This window comes from Salmo salar, chromosome ssa06, assembly GCF_905237065.1.
Source record: "Salmo salar chromosome ssa06, Ssal_v3.1, whole genome shotgun sequence".
Classification (NCBI taxonomy): domain Eukaryota; kingdom Metazoa; phylum Chordata; class Actinopteri; order Salmoniformes; family Salmonidae; genus Salmo; species Salmo salar.
The window spans coordinates 24,137,750-24,150,058 of record NC_059447.1 but is presented as its reverse complement, the minus strand read 5'-3'; the positions used below and the strand labels follow the sequence as shown (position 1 = coordinate 24,150,058).

The window sequence follows — 12,309 nt, the reverse complement described above, 5'->3', positions numbered from 1 at the left end:
GGTTAATGATCAAATATTAACTTGCTACATTCACACATACAGCCTACAGTATGCCCACTGTAACTGTGCTTGCTCTACTAAAACAAGGCTAACCAAGACAGTTATCCAAACCTTATGCCCAATAGCACGCAAGGAAGCAACAGGGATGCTTTGACTGTACAAGGATGAGGACAAATTAAGAGCTATTTCCAGATGTACGCTTTTAAATATCACATTTTCAATGGTACGGCTTTGTTTAAACAACAACAAAAACTATTTCCTCAATTGTACCTCAGCATAAAGGTTGTTTCCGTCCAACGATCAGAACAGAACATTTTCACAGCAGTGGGAGGGCTTGGCACCGCTTGCTGGCTTTGCCATTTAGAAGTAGACCAGAAATCACTCTAAAAACAGCCACCGACACGACCTATCACTGAGAGAGACAATCAGCCGTCCATGTCAACACACCGATGAATAGAACCGAAGAGGTAGTGTGAGAGACAGAGCGGGAGAGAGATAAAAGAGATAAATAATTTTCTCCCTTCGCAGCTGTAACACACATACACACACTCAAACACAGAATTTATACACGCCATGACGGCCTTGCTGGCTGTTCTCTTTTCTGAAATTGTCACGACTATCACCTTGTGGTCTTCTTCTATGGTGGACTTTGTTCTGGTCTTCTTCTATGGTGGACTTTGTTCTCTCTCATAGCTCATGTCAAAGCTTCTCTTCCACTGTGTTTTCAGGGTGATGTTGTAGCCCTCGGTTATAGGCATGGACTTGTGGAATGTCGGTGTTAATCCAATGTCTTTATGCCTCTTAGAATCTCTGAGCAGCGTGAAAATACAGAGAATCTGAAAATTTTTAAAATCTGTTGTCTTATCAATATGTGTTGTGTGTGTTCGTATCACCAAAAGTAGCACTCAAATCTTGCCATGAAAAAAGGACTTGGGCAGGAGTAGAGTAAACTGTTTCACTTAAGTGTCAGTAATATCCCTTTCACATAGGATTGTAGGAATGTGGTATTTTGTTTTTGCAATGTTTACATGACCCCCTTTCAAACAGGCCCATTTTTACCACATTCTTGTCGGCATAAGCCTTTTACATGTATATATTCCTAGCGCATGCCGGCACAGGTGACGAGTGAGAGTAGGGGTGTGCAGATGTGTTTGTGCGTCTATTTTAATAAAATAGCTGTCATCTCACAAAAAAAATGTTTTATTGCACATGAGAGTTTGTAGGTGCCTGTACAGTGCCTTCAGAAAGCATTCATACCCCTTGACTTATTCTACATTGTTGTGTTACAGCCTGAATTGAAAATGGACTTAAAAAATCTCACACCCATCTACACACAATACCAAAGTGAAAACATGTTTTTAGACATTTCTGCAAATTTATTGAAAATGAAATACAAAAATATCTAATTTAGGTAAGTATTCACACCCCTGAGTAAATACATGATCGAATCAACTTTGGCAGCGATTACAGCTGTGAGTCTTTCTGGGTAAGTCTATAAGACCTTTGCACACTTGGATTGTACAATATTTGCACATTCTTTTTAAAATTCATCAAGCTCAGTCAAGTTGGTTGTTGATCATTGCTAGACAGCCATTTTCAAGTCTTGCCATAGATTTAAGCCGATTTAAGTCAAAACTGTAAACTAGGCAACTCAGTAACATTAAATGTCATCTTGGTAAGCAACTTGTGTATATTTGACCATGTGTTTTAAGTAACTGTCCTACTGAAAGATATATTTGTCTCCTAGTGTCTGTTGGAAAGCAGACAACCAGGTTTTACTCTAGGATTTTGCCTGTGATTAGCTCTATTCCATTTCTTTTATCCCCATAAAATCCCTAGTTTTTGACGACGACAAGCATACCCATAACATGATGCAGCCACCACCATGCTTGAAAATATGAAGAGTGGTACTCAGTAACGTGTTGTGTTAGATTTGCCCCAAACATAACACTTTGTATTCAGAACATAAAGTTAATTTCTTTGCCACATTTTTGGCAGTTTTACTTTAGTGCCTTATTACAAACAGGATGCATATTTTGGAATATTTGTATTCTGTACAGGCTTCCTTCTTTTCAATCTGTCATTTAGGTCAGTATTGTGGAGTAACTACAATGTTGTTGATCCATCCTCAGTTTTCTCCTATCACAGCCCAAAAAGAAACTCTATAACGGTTTTAAAGTCACCATTGGCCTCATGGTAAATTCCCTGAGGTTTCCTTCCTGTCTGGCACCAGAGTTAGGACAGACGTGTGTATCTTTGTAGTGACTAGGTGTATTGATACACCATCCAAAGTGTTTTTAATAACTTCACCACGCTCAAAGGGATATTCAATGTCTGCTTTTTTTTTACGTATCTACCATCAGTGCCCTTCTTTGCAAGGCACTGGAAAACTCACTGGTCTTTATGGTTGAATCTGTGTTTAAAATTCACTGTTCGACTGAGGGATCTTACAGATAATTGTACATGTGGGGTACAAAAATCCTGTTAAGCACTGTTATTGCACACAGAGTGATTCCATGCAACTTGTGACTTAAGCAAATGTTTTACTCGTGAACTTATTTAGGCTTGCCATAACAAAGGGGTTGAATACTTATTGACTCAAGGCATTTCAGCTTTTCATTTTTAATTAAATTGTCCATTTCTAAAAACATAATTCCACTTTGACATTATGGAGTATTGTGTGTAGGCCACTGACACAAAATCTAAATTTAATACATTTGAAATTCCGGCTGTAACACAACAAAATGTAGAAAAAGTCAACGGGTGTGAATACTTTCTGAAGGCGCTGTATGTGCTTTAGAAAACAGAGTCTGCTCTTTCCGATCATGTAAAGAAATAAAACATTTGACCTGGATGAACCTCTGCACCCTTTATCTTTTTTTCCTACCCTGGCTCCGCTTTGTTAGGCTGTTACATTTGGAGTATCTTCATCATGATACCGATAGAAAAATAATAGCAATCTATATTTTCTAAACAGATATTCAGATAATGCCCCCATGCTTGTTTCAAAGCAGCGCGATGGTGCTGTCCCAATCAAAACGGTGCTGAAATGATCATGAAGTTGACCACGCTTTTTGTCTTGGATAGAAATGTATAGAAGACACAATATGCTTCCTGCATGAAATGATAGTCCTACGTATGTCTGACAGATGGAAGGTGAAGCGAGGATCTCATCATCAAGTCTAGTTGTAGGATAGCATGGTGAGAGATGGCATATCGCATTTGCTAATCAGTCAAGAAAACAAAAAACACTAAATACTGAACCGTGACCCTTTTTAATATCTGAACCGTGACCCTTTCTAATCTCACTGTCTCTCTCTGTGTGTGCGTCTATTTTCATTCAGATGGTGACAGAAACACTCTGAAGACAACAGGATCTACAGGAGGGCAGAGGGCTGCGGGCAGATTCACAGTTGTCTCCGTGACACTGACACTGCCAGTAATAATGGACTTTGTGTAGGAGCCCAGGCAGGAAATGAAGTTAGCTGTGATTGCCTGGGAACGTCACACAGAGGTGAGGACTGGGTATTTTCAGCTGGAGAGGCAACAATTCTCCTCATTTTGTGCCAGTGGTTGTCGTGGTCCCCAAACGTCTCTGTGTTGCCCTGGGCCAGGAGTTGTTCCTAGTCAGGTCACGTAGTCAGGATTGGAGAAACTCCAGGCTCTACTTATGACTTACTCACTTCCAGGCTTTTCAATTGGTTTTGTTCAACTACAAATCAATAATGTTATCTCCATTGGAATTATCTTTAGCCATGACCAAAGACAGGTGTACAGTAACCCATTTAGGAAACACAGCTGTGTCATTGTGTTGAGTGAGGAGACTCAACCCTTCTTCTGTATATTATACGCTCAAGGTATCTGACTCAAGGTTCCAATTACAAGGGTGCCTAGGGCTGCCGAGCTCTCCTGTAGGAAATCAACGCACGTTAATAAGGGCACCACCCTAAGAGTTAATGAGTAGCTCAAAATCAAAATCCTGATTCCATTAACGCTAACCCAGATAACTGATGTAGGTACAGCTAACTTAATTAGGAGGTTACAAAAATCTGACCTATGATCAGTGTCTGTGGGCAACATCTTCATGCATCCCTACTAATTGGCCTGGGAGGCATTTCTGTTTCTCTACACTTTGACCTTAGAGAGACACCATGATGAGGTCCTCCGCCACTGATCCCAAATCAGGTTTGCCTTTTGTTTTTATATAGTAATGGTTCAGGATTAAGGCTGGGGTAGGGTCGTCTGATCCTAGATCTGAGCATAGGGGCAAATTCCACTAGGATTGTGTCTGGGTGACATTTCACCCCAATCCATAATCCCCCGCGATGAGGAATGTGTGTGGGTAACACACAAAGGAAGCATTTTAATAGCCTAAAGTGACCAACTCTGCTGGTCTCCTCTACTCCATCTTTACCGAGTGCACTGGCTAGGTCAGGGTTTCCCAAACTAGGGGTTGCGACCCCATGTGGGGTCGCCTGCTTGGAAATGGGGTCGCGAGAGAAAATGTGTGCTTGCTTCATAGAACCAGGGTTACGTCATTAACCTAGATGCGGTTTTAATAAACAGAGTGGTTTGTAGGGCCCTATGATTTCCGCGACGCTGAAAACGCAGACGGAATCGCGGAATTTGGTAAGAAAAATGGAATCAACTGTAAAACATGGAAGATTGCAGAATTTTCCATAATTTGGCTGAAATTGAAAATGATTTCATAATTGTAAAATTACAATAATTCAGTTTTCGATTCGGGTGTTTTGAGGGGGGGGTCTGTCGTGCGTGGGACCCTTACGTCACCTCACAACTTGGCTGTCACTTTGAGAAACATGTCGAGGAGGCCGTCTGAGATGGCCAAGTCATCAAAAACACGAAAAAATGTGGCCCTAACCCCTAAATTCAGAGCAGAGCAATACCCAGAGGACTATTATGAGTCAGGCGATAAGCTGTTCTGCAAATTATGTCAGCATACTATTGATTGGACCCGTAAAAATACATGTGATGACCACTTAAAGTGTAAAGCCCATGTGTAGAACAAGGAAAAGCACTGTGTTAGCCAGAGCCTGCCTCTTCAAACAACCACTACTAGTGGAAGCTAATCAGCACATTCAAGACGAGAATTTATTCAGGACTTTGTGGCTGTGTGCGCGCCGAGTCGGACATCCCGTTAGAAAAGCTAAGAAAGCTATGGCCGTTTCTAGTGTGAAGCACTGCAAACAGGAAGGAGCCTCTGCCAAACTCACCTGCCTCGTGTGTTCGACCAACATATGACTGCCGTTCTACAGAAGATCCGTGGGAAGAAGTTTGCGGTGGTTGTTGACGAGACAACAGATGCAAGGGATTGCAGCGTTCTAAACATCGTCATTGGGGAGTTAACTTAACAGCCTATTAATAAAGCGTTGCAATAGCATACATTTACATTCTGCAATGTGAATTGTACTTTCTGGTGGATGTCATTTTCATGGACAGATGCAACTACTCAACGTTTTCCCAAGCTGTACTAGCCTCCCTCCACAGCAACGATCTGAACCTGAACGATGCCTGGGCAGTGGTCACAGATAATGCCTCCTACTGCCTGAAGACATACAAGGAGGTTCTGAAAGGAGTGATGCCCAACAGTGTCCATGTAACCTGTCTCTGCCATGTCATCAATCTGGAGGGTGAAACCTGGCAGCACTACAAATACTTCTCTGAAGTTGCATCACTTGGGACATGGATGAGATCTGTCTTCTTCAAGAAGCCTGCCAGAAATAGAAGACGGGTCAGCTTCCTCATTATGAAGGAGTTTGTGCAGGCCAAGGTTCCTCCTGGAGCAGTGAGCTCCAGATGGAAAAGCTCATTTGAGGCAGTGAAGTACCATGCAGAGCATGTTCATCTGTACAGAGATTTTGTTGGCAGAAAAGTCATCATCCCTGGCAGTCACAAACATCCTCAGCCAGCTGGAAACAGAGGAGAAGGTTGCTGCATTGTTGCCTAGATTCTTGCATAATTTCTTTTCATTTATAATGAAACACTTAGTAGAACTCTGTATTGAAGCACTTGCCATGATAAACAAATAGTGCAATGTTGTGTTGCAACATTACAAATGTATTGTTTCCCTGTACTATGCCCAAAAGCCATTCCAACCGAGTGGACAAGACCAGGCACTAAATCAGACTGTGGGGAAAGAACATCATCAATGATGATGTTCTTTTCTACACAGAAGATCATCCAACATTATTGCCTGATGAACTTCTGAACTTCCCAATACCTTTGATGCATTTCAGTCACTTCATACTGTCATAGTCCAAATTAAAAAAGTAAACAATGGCAGTTGATTACATAACTTTTTTTTTTACATTGTGGGGTCGCAATAATTATTTTTTTTTATATCAAAATGGGGTCACGGGCCAAAGACTTTTGGGAACCTCTGGGCAAGGTTAAAACCATATGGATAGACAGCCATCCAGGAATTCACCTGTTCGGTACAGGTGGAGGATAGGAAGCCACTTTAGACTATTGAGATACACCCACTGTATTTTTTTATTTAACTAGGCAAGTCAGTTGACTGCCTACCCCGGCCAAACCCAGACGACGCTGGGCCAATTGGGCACCTCCCTATGGGACTCCCAATCACGCCTGGATGTGATGCAGCCTGGATTCGAACCAGGGTGACACCTCTTGTACTGAGATGCAGTTCCTTAGACTGCTGCGCCACTTGGGAGCCCACTGTAGCCTTGCCAGCATCAGTAGAAGATGAAGAGAGAGATTCCACCCTGTCAAACATTTACATCTTCCATGGTAGAATCATATCTGTTCATCACTTAGTAATTAACATGCCTTCTCTGAAGAGTAATCAAGTGACAAACAATTACACAGATTGTTTGTCACCGAGTGGCGCAGCGGTCTAAGGCACTGCATCTCAGTGCTGGAGGCGTCACTACAGACCCTGGTTTGATTCCAGGCTGTATCACAACCGGACGTGATTGGGAGTCCCATAGGGCAGCGCACAATTGGCCGAGCATTGTCTGGGTTTGGCCAGGGTATTCCGTCATTGTAAATAATAATTTGTTCTTAACTGACTTGCCTAGTTAAATAAAGGATAGCGGATGATTTAATGCTTTGCTAAATGCCATGTCTGCATCTTTGTGCTACGCTAAGAGAAACTGAAACTGACAGATGAAGATTAAAGCAATATTCACATTGGTCACACAATGTCTTACAACCAATAATACATTCAGTCTCATAAATTACTTTCAGATGACTTAATCAAAAGCAGAGGCTGAAGACTGATGATAGAGCTCTTTGCTTGTTTCTGTTTTTTATGTTCAAATCTTTCTACTATAGCAATGTTGTTTGGGGGCAAATAGCGCATAGCCTATTAGTTACCTGTACAGGCATTACAGAAGTGAGGCTGTGTTAGGCCAATTATGCCAGTATAAATTGAGAACAGAAGAAGAAAAAAGATTACAAAACAAACTGCATTTGTATGTTTGCTTTCCCTTCATCCCAAAATAAATCAGCCCAACAAATAACATTATCACTTCCATTAATGTGCTTGCTGGGAGTGTAAGATCTACAATTACCTCCCAAATTGTGGTGAGCAATTAGGCTAACCACTATGTCTACAAACCCATCACAATCAAACCATGACTACAGCGGGAAATTCTTGTGATGCGTCACAAAGGCCAACCCTGACCAAAATACTTGTTCTGCGATACATTAAAAGGCTGCCAATGTGCTGGCAATTTTCTTCTCTATATTGAGTTACTTCTATAATGAATTGGACTGATTACACCTAGCACCCGCAGCCTGTCACAAAACCAGGAGGGTATGATGAGAAGCACAGGACACCAAACACAGGCTTTGTGACTGTAAATCCCTGGGTGAGAAAAGCTAAGCCTGGTGCTAGCCTTCAGAGACGGGATGTTAAGAACGGTCTTTCCATCTCATAAACAGAGCCCAACAAAAGACCCACCATCATCATCAAAGAAGCAACAGGGGAAACTGGGGAGAGGAAGTGAGAACAGGGGGAGACATGAGAGGATGGTCGTTTGCACCGCTCTACTAAAACCAGCAGCCAAACCAAAACAAGCCCTTTTGGCCAATTGCAGCCTGAGTTGCACCTTGGAAAGTCTAATAAATTGTCCAGAATTAAAACATTATATAATTGGAATCGGTTATGACATTGTTTTCCCTATATTCATTTAGCAGTGGTGGCCCACCACTGTTAATTATTGCCACCACTGCAAAAAATGTTGTTGTTTATAATCAATATCGGCTGAGACTCGCTTTTAATAGTCGTTGGCTCAATGACTGGAAGTCTATGGGAACAGCTTGCATGTCATTGCCCTAACGCTACCCTTGCCACCACTGCTGAACAAAAATCCAAGGGGAAACACTAAGATGTGTGGTTTGCAATGCATGCAACCCTACACTTACCAGCACTTTGCTGTGGTAGGCTAATTGCAGGTGTGACCGTTATCAACAAAGCAGGGGTGAGGCAGATGGCACAGTCTACCAGGAATAGGTTACTGAGGCCATTGCTGAGTAGGCATACTGAAGCAACTCAGCATGCTTTCTAATTACATGTAATTACAATGTTATTTACGGTCGAACATGAGTTAGCTACTCTTCATTTCCAGTAAGGGTGTCAATATCGTCAAGTCGTTTTTGAAGACAAAACATGAATGTTATTGTCATAGAAGGCTTATATGAGTTGATGTGTGAGAGTGTGTGTGGACACTGTCTAATTGAAAGAAAGACAGTGAACACACATCAAAATCAGTGTTTTGAAAACATCCATCCCTTTTCTTCTTAGAAAATAGGGCAATGAAAACAAATTGCTTCTGCTGCAGCAGCTGAAAGGTTACATTGGTTTCACATTGGTGCATGAACCCTTCCTGACCCAGTTCCTACTATAAGCCGTCATCATCGTGGGTGGGGACAAAGAAGAGCATCAGCCTATTAATGGCATGTGGATATGTTTTGAGGCTTGTCAACAGAAAAAGACCAACTGGCATTCGGGAGGCCAGCAGGAAGCCTGTATTCAAGACTTGTAACAGTTGATCAAGTCTGTCGATTGACCTACAGGATTGATCTGAAAGTGACGTGGCCAATTGCTCTGATGACAGATCTATCTACTAAATAAACAACCGCTGCCAAGAAATGACTGAGTAGTGCTTCTTGGTCTTGCAAATATGAAATCATTACAACACTACCACTAGGTAATACATGGGAACAAGTGTAGTAGAGAATATAACATATATCAAATCATTTCTGTGTCCCCAATATATCAGCAAAAACATTATATAGGCCTAAAATAATATCTAAATGTGATAAATAAATGATATGTTTATTATGCATCACTATTTTGGATTAGTAGCCCAGTGTTTCAATTCACAGAGGAACATAGAACAAACGACAGTTGCAGAGGGGACAAGATACCCCTGCTGATATGTAAACATTGCTAGCGGGTGGATCTTTGTTCTGTGGATGATGAACGCAGCAGCAGGGAAAAGCTTAAATGAATGCATAACGTATAGCCCTACAATCTGCAAAGGGGAATCATTCCATCAGTGATGCTGTAACATTAAAAGGAAAATACAGTGGTCAATGTCAAAGATAAGAGTTCAATAATTCACCAATTACCTGCAGATTCGCCTGTGTTGATCCAGTCGGGGTTTGCAATGCTTGCGATCGCAAAGATATCCGCTGCCAGAAACAGACATCCTGATATAATTGTTAATTTATCCATATTTGCAGACAAGTCTGTGCGCTTTAAATGAGCAGATATGAAAGACGTGGTTTAGAGTTCCAGGTAAGACCAAGGAGTTTAAACCTCAGAGATACCGTTTTTAGATATATGTTTACGTTAGATAGTTATCAGTCCACCTCACCCCTTTCAAATGAGATTCAACTGGTTTTGAGGTTCAGCCTGTCATTATTCCTTTGGACATGGCAGCAACAGCAAATCAACAAACCTTCATTCTGCTTACATATGGCTACAAACGGAGAAAAAAAATCACATCTCAAACGACCATCTTTTCGCCCCGAATCTTCCTCCGATAAAGCAAAAGGAGGTCGCGCAGCGTCAGGGCCCAGGTCTCCAGTCGCTGGTGTTCTCGCTCGGATCTGCACGGTAGCAGCAGCAGCATTTGGTTATTGAGACTAGCAGGATAGCTAGCCACCTAGCTAGCTATTTCCCACAATCGAACTCCGTGTGCCGAACAACAACCCAGAGAGGGTGCTTGACGGCCGAACCCCCATTTGAAGAAGTACTTTAAACCATTTTACGAACAAAACTCCGTCAGACAGAGGTACTAAATAATCTAATAATGCTGTGCCTTCAGTATGTCCTTGTTTTCTGAGAAGCTCTAAGGCTAGCTAGCCGTCAGGAAAACGAGAACCCATCCTCCCTCTTGCTTATTCATGTCCCCTTCTTCTCCGCTGCTGGAATAGCATCCGTAGTGTAAATAGTCCGCTAGCTAGCAAGCTCTGGTGCCGACAAAGCGAAGTAGGAACCAAGGCAGCTCGAGCAGGGTCGGCGGCTTTCGCATAATCTTTATATGGAAATACAATATTATTAAAGCCGCTAGGAAAGATGGTGATTATGCTTTCCCCGATTAGCCCACTAGCTTGGCCCCCTATCAACCTAACACCGTCCCTCACGCAGTGCGTTCCACAGACACAACAGCTCTCTCTCTCTCTCACACACACACACACACACACACACACACACACACACACACACACACACACACACACACACACACACACACACACACACAGGGGGCATTCGCTATCGTCTCGCGAGATCGTTGGCCTGAGAGACGTTTCAGACAGATGGGACCATGCATAGGGGGTAGATGAGACCACTCATTTAGAAGGACTTGACATTCATCAAACCGTTTATTATTCTCATCAGAGGAAGAAGTAACGCCTTTCCTTTTAACACCCAAAGGCTCCTTATCCCATGTTTGAATAAGTGTCAATTCTACCAGATAAAAGTGGTCCCCAAGATGGAAGTGATGGGGGGAAAAAACTACAATCTGAAATGTTTGTATGATTACCTTTTTGTGACACATTTTTGCCAACAAAAGCATTTGTAGATGCCTTAGTTTATTCTCACTGACACATGCTGTAGTTAAGGTCAAAGCAAATCCTCTGATCTATCAAGGGAGTGTGCCAGATAGCAGTACTTAGCTGGTCAGCGCTTTCCACTATTTCCATTAGAGCAGCAAAGCAATCAGCAGAACGTAACCACCCACCCACTCAACACAGCAGTCTCAGCAATGTGAGTCTTCACACTGGGCAGACGTCAGTTTAACGTCTAGTTTTGATGCACATTTGGTTGAGTTGTTAACTAACGTGAATTCAATGTGAAATCAACCAAAAATGTCACCCTGTCATTGAATTTAGGTTAAAAGTAGGGTGAAAAATACAAAATACCTTTAAGTTGATGACTTTTTGCAAATCCAATCAGTTTTCCACAACATCATTACATTTCTTGGTTAAAATAACGTGGAAACAACTTTGATTTAACCAGTTTTTACCCAATGTGTTTCTGCTTTGGAGAGAATTTATAGATCACCCAGTTCTCATAACCTCAGCAAAAAAAGAAACGTCCTCTCACTGTCAACTGCGTTTATTTTCAGCAAACTTAACGTGTAAATATTTGTATGAACATAAGATTCAACAACAGAGACATAAACTGAACACAGGTTCCACAGACATGTGACTAACAGAAATGAAATAATGTGTCCCTAAACAAAGGAGGGATCAAAATCAAAAGTAACAGTCAGTATCTGGTGTGGCCACCAGCTGCATTAAGTACTGCAGTGCATCTCCTCCTCATGGACTGCACCAGATTTGCCAGTTCTTGCTGTGAGATGTTACCCCACTCTTCCACCAAGGCACCTGCATGTTCCCGGACATTTCTGGGGGGAATGGCCCTAGCCCTCACCCTCTGATCCAACAGGCCCCAGACGTGCTCAAAGGGATTGAGATCCGGGCTCTTCGCTGGCCATGGCAGAACACTGACATTCCTGTCTTGCAGGAAATCACGCACAGAACGAGCAGTATGGCTGGTGGCATTGTCATGCTGGGGGTCATGTCAGGATGAGCCTGCAGGAAGGGTACCACATGAGGGAGGAGGATGTCTTCCCTGTAACGCACAGCGTTGAGATTGCCTGCAATGACAACAAGCTCAGTCCGATGATGCTGTGACACACCGCACCAGACCATGACGGACCCTCCACCTCCAAATCGATCCCGCTCCAGAGTACAGGCCTCGGTGTAATGCTCATTCCTTTGATGATAAACGCGAATCCGACCATC

The 12,309-nt window shown here is 42.4% G+C and overlaps 1 protein-coding gene across 1 annotated transcript in view; it reads right to left on the bottom strand.

The window, feature by feature from the left end:
* The window catches only part of LOC106606731 (uncharacterized protein C16orf52 homolog B), a 39,734-nt gene extending 29,045 nt beyond the window's left edge, over positions 1 to 10,689 (bottom strand). Inside the window, exon 1 of the mRNA XM_045720017.1 lies at positions 9,622 to 10,689. Within this exon, the coding sequence (XP_045575973.1) occupies positions 9,622 to 9,727 (106 nt within the window). The 5' untranslated portion in view covers positions 9,728 to 10,689. The remainder of the gene's footprint in view (positions 1 to 9,621) is intronic.
* Positions 10,690 to 12,309: the final 1,620 nt, after the last annotated feature.